Source organism: Paramisgurnus dabryanus, chromosome 1 (assembly GCF_030506205.2).
Source record: "Paramisgurnus dabryanus chromosome 1, PD_genome_1.1, whole genome shotgun sequence".
Lineage (NCBI taxonomy): Eukaryota > Metazoa > Chordata > Actinopteri > Cypriniformes > Cobitidae > Paramisgurnus > Paramisgurnus dabryanus.
This window is the reverse complement of record NC_133337.1, coordinates 47,003,813-47,029,138: the sequence shown is the minus strand read 5'-3', so window position 1 is coordinate 47,029,138 and position 25,326 is coordinate 47,003,813. Positions and strand designations below refer to the sequence as shown.

Sequence of the window (25,326 nt, the reverse complement as noted above, 5' to 3'; positions counted from 1 at the left end):
TCTTAACTGACAAATTCTACTGCTGCTGCAACCTGAGCAGCCTCCTAGCTGCTACAAGCACACTCTGAAAGCCAAGGTGGAGGGTAGAGCACACAGCTCCGCCCCTCCCCCTGCCTGCAGAAGAGTGTCTGATACCAGGCACTGTTGCGCTTTTCAACCACATGGGGGAGCCGTAAGTCAATTTTACATGGAAACTACATAGTGTTGCTTTAAATTTAGCAACCTGTTGGCTGATTTTTCTAATTCTGCTTTCAACATTCTCTCTCTCTCTCTCTCTCTCTCTCTCTCTCTCTCTCTCTCTCTCTCTCTCTCTCTCTCTCTCTCTCTCTCTCTCTCTCTCTCTCTCTCTCTCTCACCGATACAGTGGTTACTAAGGCTTATGATCCCAAAAATTGGAAATCTGAAGATCTTCTAACTGAATGGTGCAACCAGCAGACACTTTAAATTTGTCAAAGACGACACTTAAACCTTAACAAACAATGGTGTGCTCTCTCTGCTGGTAGCAATAAGTACACTGCTCCCACCTGTGGAGTACACATGGCAACAGCACACACTGCTGGGACACAATTCTGAAGCCAATTAAATTTAAAACAGAATCAATGAATTTAATTTAAAACCAGGTTAGAGTAAATGAGATTAATTCCCACAAAATTCAGAGACAGGGTTTTATTTGTAATCATTGTTAAATCTTTCCAGATGGATAAAAGGAGAAATAAAAGGAAATAAAATGGATTAATACTGATTCCTCTCATTAGGACAGAAAGAAGTAATTACTGTGTAGCCTGTTTTTGCCCTGTTGTTTCATTTCTGTCTAAGTTTATTTCTAGAGGAACACTTATATATAATGTATAGCCTATATGACCTTATGTCATTATAACAAACACAGCAGTCTGTCACCCCAGAGTACAAAATAAGCTTTTCCTGGAACTGACATACATTGACAAAAGGTAACAAATAATACAATTTAAAAGACAAAAAGACAATGGGTTATAAATAACATAAACAAAGATAAACAATACATATGAATTTCCATGTGTAATACATTAATGGTTCAGTTTAGATTCTCCACAAACATATAAGCATGTAATGTGTACATATACTGAAACTACATCAAAACGCTGACTGATGAGAAGACAGAGGTGTCCAAACTGTAAAACTCCATTTTACCAATGGGTTGCCCCACAACTGTACATCCAAAATGTGACACAGTAACAGTTCCTTAAATGTCCACATGGTGTCAGTATTCCCAGAGAGAAGAGCTGTCTGCAGTCTCCCCATCCCCTTTCAGGTTGCCACCTTGGTCTCCGCGGAGGTATTTGCCATTTTTAGCCCTTATCGCTATTCGTCCATGCTCTAGGAATTCAAAGCAAAAATCTTCTGGTGTGTCTCCATCAGAGCACACCAAGCTACTGTTGGACACATACCAGAACTTTCCACCAACACCTGTAGGAGAACAATGCTGGTTTTTAAGCAATAAAACATTAACTGTATTTCAGAAATCTATCTATTGCATGCACTTTTCTCCCACCTTTAATGTGATATGCACCGTCATTGAAGTCCAGGGTAAATATGTCATAAACCGAACGATTGGCGTCCAGTATATTTGAGTTCTTGTGGTTGCACACATAGCCGTTCTCTCCTCTAAGAATCAGCATGGGCCTATTGATCAGTTTAAGAACCAGTTGTTCATCTTCACCTGAAGAAAAAACAATACAATGCAAATTAAGAGACGCATGAGACTTTCAATGTCCAAAAGTACACGTTCATCAACATTTAATTTCAAAACCATTTGCATGAATTCCTCCCTTTGCTGCTATAATAGCTTCCACGTTACTGGGAAAATTTCTCCACTGGATGTTTGAACATGTCTGCTGGGATTTGAGAGCATCAGTGAGGTCAGGCATTGATGATGGGTGATGGCAGAATGCATTCGGCATTCCAATTCATCCCAAAAGAGTTCAGATGGGCTTTATGCAGGTCAGTCAAGGTGATTTCCACACAGGAATCACTCAATATTTACTTTGTACACGGAGGTATTTTTTTATGCATGGAAAGAAAAGGCTCTACCTCACAAGCTTGAAAGCACACAACTCTCAAGAATGTTATTGTATGTTTTAGCATTAAGATTTGTCTTCACTGGAATAACAGGAATAGTCAAAGCTGTTTTTAGAAAGGGGTGTCCACATACTTTGAGAAATGTATTGCGTGTTTCTGCAACTTAGCTTCAATAAACATTGAACTTTATTTCTTCTTTTATTTTGATACTGTTTTCATTCATAGGTGGCGGAGATCACAGCTACATACAGTATTATTGTACATTTTATAAACACCGCTATATCTGATTTATGGGTACAGTCGGGTTTGTACTCACCCACAGAGTCGCTGACTGCAGCAAGCTGGCCATTTTTCTTGGTGCAAATATATTTTCCATTGCTGGCTCGCAGTGCCACCCGTCGACCGAGCCACACTATGTCAAACATTGTGTTGGCACCTCTACACACAGATGGGGTAGAGAGATTGCGTTTATAAGTGTGAATAAAACATTGACATAGACCCACCCATACAGATATTGGTTGAGCGAATGTTGCTGTGTTGGGCTGCTTTAGCATTCAAAGTGTTTACACTTTTAGGAAAATCAACCTACAAATGACTTACTAAAAGTTATCTCTGTTTATTTAGCTGGGATACAAGAAGGTTGCATTTACCTAATTCATCACTGGTAGACACATATTAAGATTGTTTATGTTTCATTTAAAGGTCACCTAATATTGCAATTTTTCTAATAAAGGTCATTCTTAATATGGCAATTTAATATTAGTTTTAGGTGTCCCCAGAATGTGCCTTTGAAGTTTCAGGATCAAATATCCAATAGATCATTATGGGGTGGTTTCCGGGACAGGGGTTAGACTAAAATAAATGAAAGCGCTGTCCAAACTGAAATCTTGCACTGACATATCTTAAAATACATCGGTGCATTTTGTTTGCCCTTAAAATGCATATCAGTAATGTTTTTAGTAAGGCATGTTTGTTAAAACTAGTTATATTTCCTAATTAAGGCTAATCTCTGTCCAGGAGACCACCCCTTATTTTATCATGCTGAAAATGCCTATTTTTGTGTGTGCAGGAAAAAGTGCTGTTTTGTGTATGTCTCTTTAAATGCAAATAAGCTGCTGCTGCCACCCTGTGCACGGATATCTATATCAAAAACATGCACCATTTTTAAAGCAACACTATGTAGTTTTTTACCTTTAAATAATGTCTCTAAAATGATTTCAGTGATAGAACAACTTTTAACTGGACAAATTGTACTGTTGCTGCAACCTGAGCAGCCTCCTAGCTGCTACAAGCACACTCTGAAAGTGGCGGTGGAGGGTAGGAAACACAGCCCCGCCCCTCCCCCTGCCTGCAGAAGAGTGTCTGATACCAGGCACTGTTGCGCTTTTCAACCACATGGGGGAGCTGTAAGTCATTTTTACATGGAAACTATATAGTGTTGCTTTAAGTCTTTTCCCGCCAATGACGAGTAATGTCGTCAATTAAGAGAAAATGCTCACCTGCCAAAAGCCCAATTCGGACGAGATTAGTTTTACAGGGGAATCCTGCTTCTCAGGGTCCTCTGTGTTTTTAATCCCGTCCGAATTGCCATCTCTGTGTTTTTCTCTGACGACCCCCGTAAAAATTCCAGAGCAATTTACCTACTGTTTTTCGCCAAACTCAGAGGTCCTCTGAGAAATTTAATCCTGTCCGGATGCAAAGTCTATGTTTGCCCGCAATATCTTTTGAAAACGCGGTTCTTTTGAAAACGCGGTTCTTTCACTGTAATATCAGTATACGGTAAACTCAATCTTATTTTGTTCAACTTCGGAATGGTAATGTTAACTAATAAAGATAATAAATTGTTATTAATCATTATTTCTTTGGGTTTAATATAAGCAGCCAGATATATAAAACACGTAGGCTACTTTAGTAGGATTTGTAAAAGTTCTTTTGATTTGTTAAAATTAAATTAATAAATTCCATGTTCTGTAATAATTTTACATTTAAAGCAAAATATCAAACACTACAGTTATCCAGAGCACGTGATCTTCTGCAATGCCCAAACGCATGAAACAGACACTCCCATCTCTGGAATAGCCTGAGAATTTTTATCCCGTACGAATCGGTACATAAAAATCCCAGACGTCGTGGGGGACACGTTAAAACTTAAACGTCGTTTGGGAAACTAATACCGTCCGAATAGTACTAAAGACAAGTGTTTACGGTAATCCATATTTCCGCTATTATGCAGTAGGTGGCGCTCTTACCTACTTTATAAAACACCACAACTTATACAGATCCATAAGAAGTAAAAACTCTGTGTTTGTTTTGTTTCGTCCTGAATCTGATCTTTAACAAAAGTCCTTTACAAAAATGCAGTTACCCATATTTGAGAGGTGATAAAAAGAGAACAAATGAAGATAAAATTAAACTTTTTTGTTTAAAAGTTTGATATATTGTATGATTATATATTTAAAGAAGAACATTTCTGGAAGGCATTAAACTTTGTGAAAATCATAAAAAATGCTGCCTGGCAACTTTCTAAAAAAAATGCTGGCAGGGAAAGGGTTAATAAGACAATCACCTTACTTTATTGTTCATAATGAACGTGTGGTAGTAGAGGATTTAAAAAAGATATTAACTGTGGTCTTTGGAAAGTTGTGTCTTCAGGTTGTTTAGAAAACAGTAACAGCTCATTCCTTGAGATTGTTGAGGTTTAACAGGATTTAAAGAAAAGGAGTGGCCAAATTTGATCAATCATTATAGGGTGTTTGTGTACATAGTGAATTTCTCATATTAGGTGACCTTTAAAGTGTTTTTAGAGAAATTTAGGAGATTCTTACACTTCTGTGGCTGTTGACTGAATGCCTCCGTGAGCGACCAGCGTCCAATAATTTCCTTCGTTCGTTCTGAACGTGCACTTTTTCGAATCCTTGTCGATTTCCATTTGAAACGTCTCCATGTCGGTCTCATCGTCCTGATTGGCCAAGACGCTCACTCCTGCAGCATGCAGACAAACGCACATGACATAACGTTGCAAATCTATGTTTTTGATAAAAAAATATATTGCGTATGCATATACAAACAATAATGAAAACAATCATTCTCGTTACTGCGCTCGTACTACTGTGCACACTAACGCAATCCCACTGATTTTGATCATTAGAACAACGTGCATTTCTAAAACCACTTCAAATGGATCTGCTTAAACAAAACAGCATGTGTTTGTCCTGAACTTTTCCCCAGTTTGCAATCCTGGCTGGAGACAATGCAACATGATTAATTTCCCTGCCACACACAACAGGCACAAACCTGACTCTGAGCCCTGCTTTAGCGTTTTACAGAAGACGTGTTTATTTAAGACTCACTATCTTTAGTTAATGGAACCCAAACATGTCACTTTAGTCTGTTTACAAACATCCTTTATTTCAATTCAACCCTCAGTTCGACCATTGTTGTTTTAAAATGAGGCGTACTCAATAATCGTGATGACAGATTTATTCTGCACGGGATTATTTGTAACATTAACAACAATTACATAGGACGACAACTAGCTGCGGTCTAAACATTTATATATCCAAGCCATTAATCTTGATTAACCATTGCTTGTATAACATATGTAGACTCTTATAGACCGTGACAACCAGAGATTTTGTGTATTTTGGCCTATGTAGGTAAAGTATATTCATGCATTCATAGTAAAATGCTGCATTACAATTCAGTGCAGTAGGGCAAAGCTTCTTGCGATTAAACTTTATTCTTAGGGCACCAGTAAAACCCTGGCACAGACGTCCCGACCTTGGCTGGACAGAGGCCTTGTTGCACCCAACTGCATTTCCATGCCAATTAGTCCAGGGATTGTGTCATGGCCGTTCATTGGATTAAAATGCAATGCATGGCCACATTTAAAACATGTCTTGAAAACAGGTCATAAAAACTATAGTATAATACTAAAGAGTTCATATGTCAGCAGTAAATGTATAGTCAAATTCATGCTGTCTTTGTTCTGTGTTCATTCTTAAATTTTTCCTTTAAGTTTTGTTTGTGTTGAATGTTACTGTTTTAAAACATGACATTTACATCTTATATTTATGCATTTGGCAGACGCTTATATCCAAAGTGACTTACAGTGCATAACAGGTATACATTTAACAGTATACATTTTATCAATGAGATCAAACCCATGACCTTTTAGCTTAAAGCTACAGTAGATTAAAGCTCTGCACACACCTACGCTCCTGGCCACGTTGTTTGTAATTGTAGGCTACATATACTTGTGCAGTTTATTTAAAAGGTACAATGTGTACAATTTAGGAGAATATATTGACAGAAAATATAATATACATAACTATGTTTTCAGTGGTGTATAAATACCTTAAAGGAATAGTCTACTCATTTTCAATATTAAACTATGTTATTACCTTAACTAAGAAGAGTTGATACATCCCTCTATCATCTTAGTGCGTGCACGTAAGCGCTGGGGCGCGCTGCGACACTTCGATAGCATTTAGCTTAGCCCCATTCATTCAATGGTACCAATCAGAGATAAAATTATAAGTGACCAAACACATCAACGTTTTTTCTATTTAAGACGAGTAGTTATACGAGCACGTTTGGTGGTACAAAATAAAACGTAGCACTTTTGTAAGCGGATTTAAAAGAGGAACTATATTTTATGGCGGAATAGCACTTTTGGGAGTACTTCAACTCGCCTGAAAAGTCCGCTCCCCTTCTCCCGTTCATAATGTTAGAGGGAGAGTGTTACTGCGCCGAGTCGAAGTACTCCCATAAGTGCTATTACGCCATACAATATAGTTCCTCTTTGAAATCCGCTTACAAAAGCGCTACGTTTTATTTTGTACCACCAAACTTGCTCGTATAACTACTCGTCTTAAATAGAAAAAACGTTGATGTGTTTGGTCACTTCTAACTTTATCTCTGTTTGATACCATTGAATGAATTTTTATCCCTACGTGTCTCAGATGATAAGATGTTTGTCCTGAGGCGGCTACAGTAGCTTCACTATGCATTTTGAAAAGGACAGATGACCTTTAAGAGGGTCACACTGAAGCGCAGCTCAGCACCACGTCGAGTCATGTCTAGGACAATTCGGAGGTATCGTACACCAGAACGGCGCGACGCTGCACAGCGCTGCGTGTCCGGTGTGCGACCCCCTTTAGACTGAGGGCGCACTCACATTATCCAAACCAAACCAAACCATGCCCCAGCGTGATTGTCACCCCTCCCTACTCCCCCAGGTGCATGCACTCACGCTGTACTTTTTAGCGATCCGAGTCCGGGCGCACTTTCGTCATTAAGATGCAAATATTTTGAAAAAAAGGCGGAAGTAAGTTCTCTCTTAACACTGGAACCCTCCGTAATGATAAGTCTGTGTTTTTTATTCGGAGTCGTTTGGTGCGCGATTACAGACAGCCCTCTCACATGTCATCATATTGCTTAGTTGATCTGTCACGTGTGCAGCTCGGACATTCACGTAACCACGGAGCTCGCATCAAAAGGTTTTTACGGAGGCAGATGAAGGTGAGCGGTCGCGTAACTGACGTCTTCACCTTTTGAATCGCGCTCAGGCGCGATTGCGCTTACACCACAGCCTTCCGCGCCTGAGCCCAAGTGAACCGCGCTCTGGCCCACGCCTGCAACCCGGCCGCGGCGCGATTAACCGATCCGCGCCCGAGCGCGGTTTGGTTTGGATAGTGTGAGTGCGCCCTGAGTCGTTGGTTGCAATTCACAGTCTCACCGCTAGATGCTGCTAAAACTCCCTGATTGCACCTTTAATGTCGCCATTAAACAGATGTAACAATTGTCTTATTTTCCCCATCATGATCAGAGTGTAATGGATTCTGAAATGAACAAATGTAGGGTGGGACTTGAATTCGTCCATCGAGAACTGTCCTTTGAAATTGAGTCATGTTGCCAGGTGCCATAGCCCCTAACCGCAAGTAAAGAGAGGTAATTTTTTGAGGAGGGGAGGAGATTAACATTTTGATTAAAGAGAATGAGGGCACATTAATTTTTTTTAAATAATGAAGCTCACAGATAAGTAATTTGTAATAAATAACACATTATTCCCAAAAAATAATAGTATTAAATTTCAATTAAACTTCAGTTTTTAACTTTTTTCAGTGTTTAATTTAATTTTATTGTAACTTTAAATGTACAATTAACGGAAACACAACAGATTTCAAGAATGTACTGAAAGCATGAGCCTTCAGATCACATCTGTCCATATTTTTTGACAGGTAGTCAATAAACTAAAAACAAACACTAAGGGGTGGTTTCTCAGACAGGGATGAGTTTAAGCCAGGACTAGGCCTTAATTTAATTAGGAAATATAACTAATTTGAACAAACATGCCTTACTGTAAACATTACTGGCGTGCATTTTAAGGCAAAACAAAGGACACTGATGTATTTTAAGATATGTCAGTGAAAGTTGTTTTCAGTTTGGACAGCTCTTACATTTATTTTAGTCTAGGAATAGTCTAATCCCTGTCCGGGAAACCACCCCTATAAGATTACATACATTTTGATACAGTTGGTACAGTGTCAGGAAAAATGGTCCCAAGCTGCACTGGGGCAGAACCCTTTTAAAAGGTCATAATATGTGTCATTTAGGTACATATATGCATACATTTGGTACCAATATGTACCTTTGAGGTACTAATATGAACTCTTTTGCAAGAATATCACGCTAGGGAATTTTTTAACCATTTTTTCTGTTAGTATAGAGTATTGAACTAGCATCCCAAAAGTCATGGGTTTGATCCCAAGGGAACACACATACTAATAAAAAATGTGTAAATTGAATGCACTGCAAATCACTTTGGATAAAAGCATCTAGTGGCAAATTCATTAATAGAAATGGTAAATGGAAACCTAAAAGTCTAAAACTAAATGAATGAATGACAATCTTAAACAAAAGCAATGGTATCGTGCATCGGACAGATTGTAGTGTCTAAGACTCAAAGTGGATATGTCTCTGAAAATATCCCTTGATCGTTATCTTAATCCTCTAACAGGCGTGATCCTGCAGTCTTATTCCCTTCGACTCTGTCATCCTTCCTGCTCCTCCCGTCCCAGGCTGTGACCTCTCCTAATTCTCTGCATGCAAAAAGACACAAAGCTTCGTTGTAGGGCCCAGTAAGCAGCTTTTTTGAGCGCCTTATGTACAATCACTGCTGCCCAGAGAGGGGTAGAGTAAAAACAGTGGGGAGGCTGCAGTAATACCTCTGTTTCTACGGGCCGCCGTAGGGTGTCTGAGACACACTGGGGAAAAAATAACAAGACTATCAGCAGAATCTGCGGGCATTGATCACTCCAGCGTGGATTGCATTTTTTTTTTTTTTGCCGTGATTTAGTGCTGCATGCTAATATGATTCTTTAGTTTATTTTATTGTTTGTTTTTTAGCTAATCATTAGCTGGGTTTCCATCCAAACGTAATGTGAATCTTTTCAAAATTCCCAAAAAAAAGAAATGCGAATTAGGTGCGTTTCCATCAAGTTGGTTTGAGTGAATGACCTAGTAACCTACAGTAAACAAAACAATGGAAAATGGAGACAGGACTGCATGTAGTCACAATGGGGCAGTTTATTAATGTATTTGGCATGCAGCTTGCAATTGCTCTGCACAGAAGAAGAAATGCAGACTTTATGAAGGCACTAGAAGCCAGGACATTTCAAAAACGTAAAAAATAAATAAAATTACTTTTTACTTAAGTAAAAGTAAAAAAAAACCGAGATGTGATGTTTAAAGGGGCCATGGCATGAAAATCTGACTTTTTCATGTTTAAGTGCTATGATTGGGTCCCCAGTGCTTCTATCAACCTAGAAAATGTGAAAAAGATCAACCTAGTAACTTAATTTTGGTAAATCATTCTCTGCAAGCATGTGAAAAAATAGGTTGTTGAAATTTGGCTCTCCTTATGATGTCATATGAGCTCTTATTATAATAATACCACCCCTTAATCTGCACTATCCAACCACAGCACTGCCATTTATTGCAGAGAGGGAGAGACAGAGAAAATACTTCACAGCACAATTGAGTTTCAATTTCAACAAACCACCATCATTGTGATCAGTGTTTGCACTTCATTCGCTCACTTACATTTTAAAGGACACACCCAAAATGGCACATTTTTGCACACACCTACAAAGTGGCAATTTTAACATGCTATAATAAATTATTTACATGGTATTTTGAGCTAAAACTTCACATATGTGCTCTGGGGACACCAAAGATTTATTTGACATCTTAAAAAAGTCTTGTGACATGGCCCCTTTAATGTACTTAAATATTAAATATAAACCAAAAACTTGAAATTATGAAATGTAGTGGAGTAAAAATTTATTATGATAATATGCTTTGGAATGTATGTTTTCCAAAGAAAAACACGAATAAAATATGAATACTTACAAAATTACTGTTATGTAGAAAGTAAAAATAATTAAGTAGTGTCCGCCTCTGGATTTCCATCTACCATTTTTCGCATTTACTCTTTTTCGCATAAATCAAAAACCACCTAAAGCGAGCGTAAAAACTTTTTTGCGCATCAAGATTTTTTTTTTCGAAATTGGGCATTTCCATCACTCTTTTTCGATGCAATACTTAAAAATGCGCATTAAATCATGGTGATGGAAACATGGCTATTATGATCTTTAAATAGATTTCTGTGTTTGTAATCGGGTTGAAAAATTCTGGGAATTTTCAAAGCTGGAAACTTTACATGGAAATTAAAAGGAATTTATGGTAATTAACGGGAATATATGGGAATTAACGGGAATGTATGGGAATAAACTGGGAATTTTATTTCAGAGTTGCCTCTAACAGGGAACTTAAATGTAGTAAAAAAATCTTGCAGGATAGTTTTGTTTGCATTCTTCCATAACATGCACAGATAATTTATTGATAATTTCTTCTACATTCTGTTAGCCAGTTTTCTGTTATCATACAGAATTACTGTACCACCCAAAAGTTTAGACACATTAATATTTTTCATGTTTTTCAAATAAGTCTCTTATGCTTATCAAGCCTGCATTTATTTGATCAAATAAATCCAGGCTTAATGAATGCAAGTATCAGGATTCTTTAAGATTTGTATTACCTTGCATGCATGTCTGCTGTTATGACCAAACAAAATGTTTATTTATATTTTCATATGATATAGTTTATATACATTTCCAAATAATTCCCATTATTTCCATTTTGTGTGAACTATCCCTTTAAGACAATAATGAGAACACACATCTGCACACTCCCACAAGTTGAAAGGAGAAGCACAAATCTCAATTGTTTCTCTTAAATAGTAATGAAAACATCACAGATTTGAACTATGGTGTTTTAGGAAAGATCTCGGGAATGTCTCAAGCTGTGCTCAGTCAGATCAAAAGTCAGACTAGAGTCTGAAATCAAAAGCAGACATTATTTGAGCTATGCAACATACTTAGCTTTGTACTGTATAAAAAGTCTCATTTGTTTCTATTTTTATTCCTCAAATCTAGGAGAAATATAGGAGACTCAAACAGAGAATGCAAAAAATCTCCTGAGCTAAGAAAGAGCAACATCTAAGGCTCCAAAAACAAAGTCAGTTTTCTAATCAAGACAAAATCAGCGGATAAAAAAGAAACAGCCTTAGATGTTTTTTTTCCAGATCAAGCATCACTCTGCTGCAGTGGTTTTCATTTCTGTGGCCCGTTACACTTTATTTTCCAATTTCACGTCTGACTCTGCTTTGGTTTTGCACCAAAGATAGAAGAAGAGAGGCCAGCTGGGCCAGGACACTCTATCTCCTCTTCTGATCATTCCTCATCCACGGCATTGTGATTACTGAGCCCAATCCTGAACTCCTGAGAGTGACCTCACTCCCATCACAGGACGCTCCCTCTCAATTTACCAACCCATTTCTGTCTAATGTAACAGTACCCAGAGACATGGAGACAGAGAAAACTGGGGCATGTAGATCACTGCATGTGGACCTGGTCAAATACCTGCGGGAGTACACAAAACAACCCAAAAGCCGAAGTTTGGTGTAACCTAAACGAGTTTATGGGTCAAGATAAGAAGAAAACTGGTCAAATGAATTCTTCTCTGAAAGGTCATCATATTGTATTATTCAGACCAAAACTAAAGCGGTAGTATATAAATGTACAACGACAGTTACTTGGAGATTAATTTTTAATGGTAAAGTGATACCTCAATCCACTATCGCTTGTGGATCACTGTTCCCTTTCTTTTTCCTTGCCTTCTTTATTTTTTTCCTCTCATCTCCTTGTTACCTTCCTCCTGATCACAATTCTCTATGGAAGATTGTGGAGGTGATGAAGAACATGGTAACAGATACACCAATCCGACCGTATGCCATCTTTCTGACTTAAACTGCAACCATGCACACAATCTGTTGCAAGAAATCGTTACTTCACAGACACCAAAATCTGACCCAAACAAAAATAGTGAGTGAAAATCTACGATTTGGTGTCGCTACTCGCTCCTGATAAACAGATCATCTGTGTGGCACCCTTGGGTGAGGGCTTACTGAAGCTCAGACGTACAGAGCTGATTGGCAGACCTGTCTGAAGTCATCTCTTGTTCCCTTCATCATGAAGAGACTCCGAAAGAAATGAACTGCTTCATCCATTAGCAGAATTACTTTACCTAATTGCTTTTTGCACAAAATGAATGTGCAGTAGATGGAAAGAAATGCCGCTCGCTCATTAAGAACAACTGTTCCATCTGGTCTGTGTCATTTTGACTGTCTTTTTTACCCATAATGAAATGCCTAGGTTTTGGTAATATGTTGATCTATTACAGTCCTAATGTAATTCCATGTAATAGTTTGGGATTCAGTGCAGTTATATTTGTCACTTGAGATCTAAATTGTTCTTATTAAAATTGTGGATAAAAAATAATGGGTAAGATGTTTAAAATTACAGTGCAAAAATCACTTGCCTTATCTTTATTGATAAAAATTAGCTTCCGTATAAAAACAAATACATTTATGCATTTGGTAGATGCTTTTAAACAAAGCTACTTAAAATACATTCAAGCTATACTCTTTTATGTGTGTTCACGGGAATTAACAGTAACATGGCTGCAAGAGGTGCAATGATATTACGCAGCAGCTGAAAATAGTCCCCATAGTAACTTTCAATGGCAGGGGACCAGTGGCGGCGTTTCACGAAAACCTAGGGTATGGCAAAAATTCTTCATACAAGAAGGCCATTCAAATACTATGAAACCACATTATATCCATATGTGTACATACTCCACCAACCTGTATAAAATCATACTATTATTGCACGGATGTACACTTACTGACAACAATACGGAAGCAATACAAATGAAAAACAAAAATAGAAATCATGGTTGTTTAAAATGATTTTCAAATGTTGTCATTCTTAACTAAGTGCAACTCCAGCAACAGATAAACTAAAACAAGATAATATCAAAACATACTGTAACATCCCTTCACAAATCTTGTCATTACAGCCGCCAATAAACACTTATAAAAACACAATAAAGACTTTTAATGATGTGATAGAGCACACGTAGTTAACCCAGCCAACCAACTAAGACTAAAACACTAAATAAAACTTAGTAAAACAGGGCTAAATGCAAAAACAAGTCTTACCTTTTGTCGTCGTGCAGTTTTTATTCCACAAGTCGCCATATTCAAAAACGCGCGCAAATAATTAATACAATTCACTTCGACTGCGCTACACTTTCCCAGTGTAAGAGAACATGTTTATTTATCCACAGAGAACAAATCATTTTACTTCTGGAATAATGTATGCAATATGCATTGCGCGAGTGTGGGGGAGAACCATGAGTCTGTTTGAATGTTAAAAAAAAAAAGGAGTTTACTTGCGAAAATAAAGATTATAACAACAGCGTTCATTATGAGACCTCCTGCACAATTCAAGCTGCGCTGCAAGAACGACAGGCTGATGACATCAAAGTACCGCGAGGGTGAGGCGAGAAATCATCGGAAGAGTTTGCTTTCAAACCGCTCTCGCGGCACGTTGATGTCATCCACATGTCGGTTCCTATATTATAGCATGAAGTCGCGCACACGCGTAAATTATCCATATTAGTGATGTACCAATGTTCAGATATGTTCTACTGAAAATATTTAACATTATTTTTAATGAGCTTCATTATAGCCTGTTGATTTCTGGTGTTTTGTCTGAATGCTAGGGTATGGCAACTGCCATACCCTGCCATACGCAAACGCCGCCCCTGCAGGGGACTATTTTCGGGCGCTGCGTAATATCATTGCGCCTCCTGGAGCCATGTTACGGCAGCAAAGTCCTTGATTATTACGCCAGAATGAGAGTATAGTTCCTAGCCATATCTGACTAGAAAATCGCAACTTTTAATTTTCCGTCGGTCTTAGTACACGATGTTGTACTACAGAAGAGTTGAGTTTTAAACAGGAAAAATATAGAAACTCTTTGGTCATTTTTTTTGCGCGATGCTAATCGTCTAATAAGATTTAATTGATTGTGCTAAGCTATGCTAAATCAAATGTTTAACTCTAGGGGAGCCGAAAAATGGGCATACATTTTATAAATTCTATGTATCAGATTTTGTGAGCTTTATGCTTAAAAAATGCCAATGATAAGAAAAAGACACTAAACACAGGACATATAAGATGGGTATAATTGTCAAAGTTTTGCTTATCAATGAAATCTTTTTTAAAGATGTTTTAATCATTTTTGTTTTGTACTGTAGTGGCTATTCATTTAAGGTCAAATTTTTTATATAATAGCTTCCTTGTAACTAAATCATATTCTTTATGCTCTCAACTGGCTCCAGGCAACTGCTTTTGCTTTGAATGATCTAACTTTCTGCTGTTAAATGTCTTTATCCCATGGGTAAACTAAACACACCATACAACATCATGTCCTCCCAAGGGATCTGCAGCAAACCTCTATGATTTACGAACTTTTATCAGTGACAACTACAAAAAAGCTGTACCGTCCACCTGTCCACACCCATAATGCATTATGTCTCAGTTCATTGTGATATTGTATCTGATCATTCGTGTGCTCTTTTCTGGTTTACTTTCACATGCACTCTCCATTGTCTATTTTTCACCTTACTGGGTTTTGACCCATCAGCCTAAAACCCAACTGCTCCCTGATTTTGTGGCTTTCTGATTTTGCGTCCAGGTCCCAAGATAAAGAAAAGCAGCGGAAGGCTTGTGTTTCTGAAAGCAGACTCCTCCATCATTGAAATGCCCCACTCAATTATTTATCACACCTTGCCACCAGTGTGTGCGAGTCTTTGCATGTGTGTGTGTGTGTGTGTGTATATGTGCATATATCAGTGTTTGATGTTTTTTCTAAATAAGGCCAAAAGGAGAAAATTGTATTGGTCTGTGAAAATGTGAGATATGTTACTGAGCCAGCTTCCCTATTGTGGATATTCAAAGCCGTTCAGTTTTCCCAGTAATTTATGTATTGCAGGTGGCTTTAAATGCTTACCAAGAGTTCTGTTCTGGAGATAATGGATAACGTTACAGCATGCAAGATTTACATTTCTGAACTTAGCTGCCCAGTCAAGACAGGAAACTACAATTATGCAGTATGTTTGTTAGCCAGAGGATAAGATTCGGCTATGTGTGGCGGATTAATATTGGCTTACTCAGCTAAAGAGACAGCTGCCGTATATTATTTCTGTGAGGTCATGCTCATGGGCGTGACCCAGTGGTCACCTGCTCTCCACACTGGTTTCCATACATCTGACTATGTGTGCATAGTTTGCCATGCAGCTGCAATTTTGCATGCAAGTTATTTTCATGCCATAGTATGCTTACATACAAAAACACAAATGGGGAGTGAGATTGATAGGGGTTCAGTGAAGATTATGACCAGAATACAATAATCAAATTTATTATACGGTAAGACTATCAAGCAATTGAGATATATTCAAGCTGAAGATCATACTTGTCATCTTATCTTTACATTAAAGGGAAGCCATGGTGGAGCGCAGATGCATGCATATTTTTATTGATCCTACGTGCCTGCACACCATACTCTAGATTTCTAAATTTGGTTATCCAACAGGAATTAGGGATACTTAATAGGTGGAATGAGGTCTCTCATACATCTGTTACATAAGACGCCACAGGAGTGCAGAAAGAGAAAGGGACAACCCCTTAATGTTTTCAATGTGTTTCTACAATATTGCTGCTGTATCTGATTCTAGAACAGAAACATAATGTTAGCTCAAGTGGGGTGTCTGTAACCAGGGGCCTGTCTTTGCAAGGGAATGTCAAAAATGTCAACTTACCCTGTCGGATAGAGACAAATCTGTTGTTGGCAGACTGAAACACTACTTGTGGATGGCTCTCCTCAAGATCAAACAGTTCATCTTTGCCAGGTTTGGAGCAGCGTCCAGAACGCAGGGTTCCGGTGGGACCCATGGGTGTCAAGTATTTCCCCTCATAGTCCTTGAAGGCCAACTTGCCTGACTTGAGTTCCAAGGTGTAACCTGTCCCACGGCCGCTTTCGTTGGACAGTTTCCCATCATTGCTCAAGAATCGGCTGTCACTGGTCTTAAGACAGTATTTGCCATTCATGTACACAAGAGTAAGAAGAGCGTCCACACCCCATGGGATGTTGCTGTCCACAGCGATCTCTCCCTCAGGGGCCGCCAGATGGGCATAGCGTTTGCGGGCCACGCTGAGCAGATTGGCCTGGGGATGAAGGGCCAGGTGGACGGCCCACAGTTCTGCTTCACCAATGGTCTGAGCAAAGCAAGATAGGTAGTCATCTGAACCTCCAAAGAAACGCAGATATGGCTCGGACTGCAAGGCCCAACGTCCATCCGACTGTGCCACGATTAGAAAGCGGCAGTCGTTCTCTTTCGTCTCAGCCTCGCAGCTCACTTTTCCATCTTTGTCGGAGGCCAGGTAGCGACCTAGGTGACTACGCAGGAAAACCACCTGGCCGTCCCGCTCATCCTGCTCCAGGGTCCATATCTGCTTCTTCTTGAGACCTGAAGCTGAAGCATTTACTTTAAAGCCGAAGGCTTCGGCCGTTAAATAGCGATTCTCGTGGTTTATAAGCCCGAATTGCAGCTTGAGGGCTTTACTGCCATTGGAGGGCATCCTGGCTTAAAAACCCAGACCGAAGTCCCAAGAAGAAACGAATATATCAAAAGCCTGCAGACTTACAACGTTACACCTCTAATGTGTCCTGATTTATTTGCTTCGTGTTAGGGACGGCCAGAAAGAAGATAAAGTTAAGTCCTCTTCACTACAGTATAGACTCCTTGTCTGCTATCCGTAACTTTTTTAGATATAGGCCTAAAGTTTTCTTTAGACTCTTAAGTAACTCAGGTCCTTTCGGTTTTGTTGTCCTCTCTGTAAACGACTTCTTGCCCCTCGGGGAGTTTGCAAATGCTCTGGAGATTTTTTCCTCTGTTTCCTAATCAGCTCAGATTATAATCAGGAGGACTCAACGCCTCAATCCAGAGAGCCGTTGACGTCACCCTGATCCCAATGGTTCCACTTCCTCTGTGCCTCTTTCACCCCCTTCCTTTTTCTCATTCCCTGTGCTTCTCAATTTACCTTCGTTTCTATGTCTCTCGTCCTCTCCAGTGGCCGCCGTTGGGATTATGGGACTTCTGATCTCTTAAAGAGATGTTGCTTCCAGACCAAGCTGCTTCACGATGCCTCGTCTCGGCCCTCCTGTTTGACGTTTGATTAATTTGTCTCCTCCTTGTCCACTGCTAAGTCATTTCACTTCAGTCACATCTTGTGTCCTTTAGAACGGATGTCTGGCTTTATTTGTGTCTTTCAAATAGACACATCATTTAAATGGCTTTCCTTTGAGATCTCAAGGGGCAGTGACATGTCAGTGCCAAAAAAATGCCCAATAATACTCCAGGTTGGGATATGCAAACACCGCTATCTTCTTATCTTTCTTGTTATGTCTTCTCCCGTCTCTCTATAGTCTTATACTGTAGACTCTTTCTAGAGGCCCAGTAATCCACCCGCTCTATAGTCTTCCAGCTTTTGTCCTCCACCCAGTCTCTAACTCTTAGCTGATGCCGTTTTGACACAAAGCTGGGTAACCAGAGCCCTCCCCCAGCACCAGTCGTAGTGGCCTGAGAGGGGATCAGCTTTCTAGTGCACACTCAGTATACAGTTACATGACTTCTCTGATTGCAAGCTCTGTGGGTCATCTTTATTACGGCAATGTGTGCATAAGTGTGTGAGTGTATTTGAAGGTTATGTACACAAACAGATGCATGCACGACTTAACAATTTACAGTGACTGATGTCGTATGCTTAGCATTTCAATGGCTATATTGTTTAAATAAATGCATATCGACAATTTATTTCAAATCCTAGGGATGTCTGTCTCCTATATGGGCCTCTAATCTGCCTTTCAATTAACCAACTCTTTTATTAGACCAATCTAATCCATAGGAGCCCCCAAACCCCTCCTTCTCTCCTTGGGTGCGCCTTGGACGCAAAACCTTCCATCTGTTAGGGACTGACCAACACACACACACGCACACACACACACACACACACACACACACACACACACACACACACACACACACACACACACACACACACACACACACACACACACACACACACACACACATAGACTCGTCCTAAGCACAGGAACAATAAGACGTTCATTAACCGTTATTGGCTTTGGCAAATCTATTCTTTGTTTACTTTTGATCGAGATCCTCTAAGCAGAGATGTTAACCTTAGACATGCCCTATGACCTGCATAATTTTATTTACACTTTTATGTGCTTGGCAGGCAGATGCTTTCATAAAAAGCAACTTAGAAGAAAACGCATACATTAAATTTGATTGCTGCTGCTCAAAGCTTCAGACGAAACTGTAAAACGTAGCCATGCAGAACACAGTAGTCATGCTGTCAGTTAAGTGCTTGTAAATGCTTGCATATTCACCTTCCAGAAAACAAAATACAAAACACATCCACCAGAAATGATGTCCTATTAGGTGCAAAATAATCGCCAAATTAACATAGGGGTGATTAAAGTGATTCACATATAAGAATTTGTACAGAAATATATTTTCTGTAAAGTGACTTGGAAACTATTGCAAAAGTGCTAATTAAAAAACATCAAAGTAAAATAAAGGTGTTTGTAGATTATTCATTATTAAACCTATTTAGTGCCTGCATTAAAGGTGCCAAAGAATACACTCAAATAATTTGTTATATTGCTCTCTCATATCTACATAGAAGTGGCTTTATTAAGTGCAAAAATTATACAGAGATTGTTTTACATGTCCATTTTTAACCATAAGATTTGCCTTAAAGGGATGGTTCGGCCAAAAATGATATTAAACCCATGATTTACTCACCCCCAAGCTGTCCGAGTTGCATATGTCCATCTTTTTTTTCAGACAAACACATTTTCTGATATTTTAGAAAATGTTTTAGATCTTTCAGTTGATTAAATGTAATGTTACGGGGTCCACCCATAGTCCACGACCTTCAAGTACAAAAAAAGTGCGTCCATCCTTCACAAATTAAATCCAAATGACTCCAGGATGATAAACAAAGGTCTTCTGAGGGTAATCCGCGCGGTGTTGTTGTAGAAATATCCATATTTAAAACTTTATTAACGAAAATAAAGACCTTCCGGTAGAGCCGCCATCTTAGACTCCTCTGTATTCAGAAGAGAGTATTAGCGTAGTGTACGCACTTTTCTTAGTGACGTATGACAAATTCGGAGGGCGGGGGCACAGAGCAGCAGCAGAGTAACCTCCGTAGGCTGCGTAAGCTCTCATCCTGAATGTGGACGCGACTAAGATGGCGGCGCTATCGGAAGGTATTTATTTTCGTTATTACATTTAATCAACTGAAAGATCTAAAACATTTTCTAAAATATCTGAAAATGTGTTTGTCTGAAAAACGATGGACATATGCAACTCGGACAGCTTGGGGGTGAGTAAATCATGGGGTTAATATCATTTTTGGCCGAACTATCCCTTTAAGAATGAAATTACCTATTATTACCTTATTTGAAAGGTTCATGAATAATAATGTTGAGCTCTCCTCTGATTGGTTGTTTCACAGAGCAGCTCCTTTCAGTAGCTCTGTGTGTGTACAGACCTTATGTTTGAGCCTGTATCAGACGAATATATGAAATTTGAGGAATAATCAATTGTTTAGAGATTGTTTATGGACATTTCTCAGTGGTAAGTTTGTGGGGGTTTTTTCAGTATGGACCTGTAAAACGAAACTGTAGCTGTCAATAGTAGAACTACAACCTAAACGTTATATAAGCATATAGCATTAACTAGGATACAGCGCTAACTAAGTAGTCAAAACTTTAGCATTATTTAGCATTGTAACAACATTGTACTCAATTTAATGTTGGGGGCATACATCTTATGTTGAGATTTTCTTGTTTTCCATCGGCCTGAACAATGTTTACATAAGAAGGAGGAAACAATCATGTTTGAGGCTCCAGATATGTTATTACCATGTACTCGTATTATTCACCTATGCCTTGATAAACAGTACAGTTTTACATTCTATGGCACCTTTAATTAAGATACCCGTAGGAAGCATTAGAGCATTACAATAGTAGTGCATAGGCCATGCTGGATTTGATTCCCAGGGAGAACATATACCAACAAAATGTATAAGTTGAAAGCACTGTAAATCACTTTAGATAAAAGCATTTGCTTAATGCATAGCGGTAAATGTAAAAATCAGATCGCCTTTCTTTAGGTTCTCTTAAATGAGTTGAGAGCTTGTCAAAAGCAGATAATCCGTTCACAGCTTGACTGACAGTTCGGAGCTTTGCTCTTTCAAAGTGAAAAGCTAAAGTAACCTAGGAGACATAATTCTTCTGAATGCACGTACAGTGGGAGATACATACACCCATTTTTGTCTATACAGCTACATCAAGAATAAAAAGGTCTTCATATATAAGAACTTGTTTAGAACAGAAAGTGCAATAAAATTGAATGTTGAGTATTATGGCATAGCTGGTGCCCACCCCTGAGCAACTTTCTGAATAAAGGAATGTATGTGTTCCAGCAGAGGGCGGCAAAGTGACATGAACTGGGCAGAGAAACCCACAAAATATTGTGAGGAAAGTAAAGTATGATAAAATTGTATACAGTAATCTGGAAATATTTAGCACACAATATTCATTATCGCCACCCAAAGAACCAACTTGAAACATCAAAACCACATTAGATACAATGTTACAGATTATGGACACACAAAAACTGTGGTTTAATTTGAATTGCGGGAAATACAGTTAAGTCAGAACTACTATATAATATAAACAGGAGAAAATAACACATTGAGATCAAATATACATGCAAGTCTGCTTATTAATAACCTGATATCTTATGTTTGTCTGTCTATTCTTCAGTCCTTATTATAATTTACTGCTCAAAACAGCTACCCAAACCTCAATATTATTACCACTTTTTATTTGTGTTGGTATTCAGCACACAAGTTCATTCTCATGGTCCATTACCTAAGTCAGGCATAGCTCTATGCACTGAGCGTGTCCATGCATGAGTGTGCTTACGTGTGTGTAGTGTGTCTGGTGCAGTGGTACCTCTTGATAGGCAAGCAGATGTTTTTGGGAGGCCAGCGCTGCCAGGTTGACTCTGAAATGGTTCTTTAGAGACCATTACCCAGCTCTTCTGATGGCAGTCAAATAGCTATCATTACTACACAGCCTGGGGAGGGAACACGATTGTCAGAGAGAAAGATCGAGAGAGAGCGAGAATGGAGAGGGTGGAGGGAGTAAAGAAAAAGCTTGAGTTTAAAAATGAACATTTCGGATTTAACAGCCCCCCCCCAGCTTTTTCTACCCTATTAACTGCAATGCTGCTATTCCACTGCTCTGTTGGGAACAACCCTGCCACTCTTAATACCACTACTAACATATGTAACAGTCTCTCTTTCCACCTTTCCATCCTTCTTTTTCTATCTCTCACTCTTCATCATCCCTGCCATTCTTATCCTGTCTTCCACTCTCATCTTAATCCGTAATCTTCTCTGTCCCTCCTTTCTCAGTTTATCTCGCTTTCTTCTCCTCCTGCCCTTTCCACACCCACTGCTCAGTTTTTTTTGTTTTCTCATCTTCTTATTTCTGTGAATTCTGTCTTCTACAGTTTCAACCTTGTTATATCCTGTCATTTGCACAATAATATTGGGTTTTGGAATGATGTGGTAGTGTTGATGGATTAGTTTGCATGAACACCCATTTGGCTCTCCTTTTAAATGCTTAGTGAACATGCATATTCAGTCAAACATACATCCAGATTAAAACCTTTAAATTTTTTCTTACCCTGTATATGTCTAGTATTGTACTGTATATTTCTATATGAAATTTGGTATGACTGGTAGCACTTAACTGGCCATCTATCCAGGGTATTTCCTGCCTGTGGCCCAAGAGGCTGAGATAGGCTCCAGCCCTCCTGTGAACATGCAGACGATAAGTGGGTTTAGAGAATGAATGGCAGCAGTGCTGTTTTGGTAACATAGACAAATGACAGCTTAATCTGGTGCTTTTTCCAATGTGGGACCTAATGTTGTTTTTATAGTGGTGGTGCACATGTACCTGTATCTCTTTAGTTCATCTATAATGCAAAATAAATACCACATTTAATTTTGCATTTACATTTAAACACGTATTTAACTGAAAGGTCGGCATGTGATTTTGGACCGATATTGTGTTTTTTGCACATGTAAATTTTACTTATACAGCACTTATTTTACAATATTGCATTATTTTATATAGAACAGTATTTTGGAAATTTGATTGTATATTGTTGTGGATAAAAGCTAAATGACTGTATGTTGCAATGTCATTTGCTTTCTTTCTACCTAAGCAATCTAAACAAAGACATCACCTGAGCCTTAAAGTACAGCTGTGGTAGCCATGCGGCTGTGGGTGACCTCTGCGTCCACCATGGGAGCAGCTAAACTGTACGTCTGTTGCATAATTCATCGAGGGTAAACGGGAACGCGCACCTTCCGTCAAACGTAGTTCTTCATCTGACCTCTAGGTGTCAGTATCGCTTTACGCGTTGACTCGCAAGGACCACCAGAGTCCCTTTATAAGAAAATAAGAGATTAATGCTCGGTTTGTCAGACGTGGTGCCTCTGTGACTGTGTGCATGATGGGATTATACTCTCTTGACTATTTTTAATCTTTGTTTTACAGCCCCCCCTGCCCAAACGGGACTTTCCGGTTAAAGAAAGGTGCGAAACGGGAGTCCAAATGGTTGCAACATGTACCTAAATCATTAAAGCAATTAAAAGTCTTCAGTGTGGGCTACTAAATGACTCGGTCTTCTTTTAGATCCGCCGGTCATTTTCCCACGACTTTGCTGAATTTATGGTGAAAACGCTAGGGAGGAATGGCGCTAAATATTACCCTCAACAATTTGGCCTGTTATTATTACAACCTAGGAATAGACCCATGCTTCCCCCTCAATCGTGGGGTATTTTTAGACCGTACATCCGTCTATTCAATCAGTTTATTAAGAACATTTCATTTTGTGCGTGGGTTAATTCACACATCCGTAACAACAGGACTCTAGTTTTTTTTTTTTTAGCTCAAACCTCGAGCTCATGTAAATTTCATCCAAATGTAATCAAGCTAATGGTTTATGGCCTAATAGATGCTGATTATAAAAGAGAGGATGGATGTTTTATATACAATTTGCACCTAAACTTCGGGCCATTTATTTTGCTGACAAGAAAATGCCTCTCCCAAAAAGGGACGTGGATGAGGAATGTGAGCCAAAGTAAAAACGCGTGGTAGGAATGAGTTAACAACGGGATGAATAAAGAACTGTATGAAACTGCCAGCCAATCCGCGTTGAGATTAACACTTCGCACCCGCGTGATTGGACAGAACGGATGCGATGCATGTTCGTTGATAAGTACAACATTCTCGATCCACGTGGGCCGTGTGACCGTTGCGGAGCGGTCATTGGCTAGGATAGGTTCGCGAAACCCCTCCCCCTCGCTGTGATTGGTCGAACGTTCCAGCTCCGCGCTTCTCTCCCTCTCTTGTGCTCTGTCTACGGAAATACCCTTGCGCGAGCTGGGAGTCAGCGCGAGCGCCTTCGGCTCGTCGCTTCGCATCTATCAGAGAGCGCGTGAAACTAACACGGTTCTGACATTTGGTGCCGCACCTCTTAACAACCTTAATATGATTTCCTTTAAAAACATGATTATTAGATATGATATTTAACTCTGTATCCTTTCCGCCTTTGCCTGTCTGGAAAGCCCATACGTGTAGCCCGGGGTGTTTTATTTTAACCCGCAAGGAGTCTCTCATTCCTTTCGTTCTTGGCCAGTTGCTTCTTATATTTTCTATACAACATACAAATTAAATCGGACACCATTGAATGCATCACCGTGCGTGCATATCAACGTTAGACAGTCGTTTAGATTTAACTACATATTGAAAACACTCATCCCACGTCATCCATCTGCTCATTTATCCAACCAGTTGCTGGACAGCACTGCTTATTCAATGCTTTGTACACCGGAGAAACCCCATTGGTTGTTGCTTGGGGTCAATAACCCGGGCCGGCCGGGTATCAGACTCGGTCAGTCCTAATAAATGATGCTGTTCTGTCCGTCATGCCTGTCAGCTGTAAGGCCTATTCCAGGTCTCATACCATGACAGTATTATAGTGCTGGTGGGATGCACGGCCCAAGGTCTACAATGTACAGTATATTTGCTGTGATGGTTGCCGTGGTGATCATGTTCATTTTTTCCAGTGTCCACTGGGAAGCAGGGTTTACATCATGTCCTACCAGTGGCGATGGTCCTTGCAGAAGATTTTAAACAATAAATATTGCTCTTTCTCTTTTAAATCGGATCATTCTGCATTGCTTTTTTCGCATTTGAATTCCCTGCACCTTCTTCTCAGTTAATCCAATGTCCTAAGCATGTATGCATTCAATAAGGAATCATTTTATGACCTATCACAGTAAAAATCCTCAGCCAGTATATATATATATATATATATATATATATATATATATATATATATATATATATATATACTGTGACTTACTATATAATATTGATGAGAAAACACTCATATTTACATAAACATCTATTCAGAGGTACACATGATAGTCTGCCTCATTATGAAACACACAACACACATAGTATCTGCCCATGCATTATCCATATCTTGGCTTAGACACTCATATACAGTACACACATATGTGCACACTCCCAGATGCTGCCCTGCTGTGATGCC

The 25,326-nt window shown here is 39.2% G+C and overlaps 1 protein-coding gene across 2 annotated transcripts; it reads right to left on the bottom strand.

Moving 5' to 3' along the window:
* Positions 1-329: 329 nt before the first annotated feature.
* Positions 330-17,167, bottom strand: fscn2b (fascin actin-bundling protein 2b, retinal). 2 transcript variants are annotated; one of them, XM_073816232.1, is made up of 5 exons: positions 16,348-17,167; positions 4,881-5,037; positions 2,331-2,493; positions 1,529-1,739; positions 330-1,443 (listed from the first exon to the last, which is right to left on the bottom strand). In XM_073816232.1, the coding sequence occupies exons 1-5, from the start codon at positions 17,165-17,167 to the stop codon at positions 1,238-1,240; spliced, it is 1,557 nt and encodes a 518-aa protein (XP_073672333.1). In that variant the 3' UTR covers positions 330-1,237. The 2 variants fall into 2 exon arrangements, with proteins under 2 accessions (XP_073672333.1, XP_065118699.2); XM_065262627.2 differs by having other exon boundaries at positions 1,529-1,696; positions 2,372-2,493.
* Between the last annotated feature and the right edge of the window lie 8,159 nt (positions 17,168-25,326).

What these genes read in the sequence shown, in the direction of transcription:
- fscn2b (XM_073816232.1), bottom strand. Translation starts at nt 17,167, where the DNA reads ATGCCCTCCAATGGCAGTAAAGCCCTCAAGCTGCAATTCGGGCTTATA. An exon ending in ATTTGTCTCTATCCGACAGG is followed by an intron (nt 5,038 to 16,347) that starts GTAAGTTGACAT and finishes TGCATGCTGCAG; the next exon opens with GAGTGAGCGTCTTGGCCAAT. An exon ending in CCCATAAATCAGATATAGCG is followed by an intron (nt 1,740 to 2,330) that starts GTGTTTATAAAA and finishes GGACATTGAAAG; the next exon opens with TCTCATGCGTCTCTTAATTT.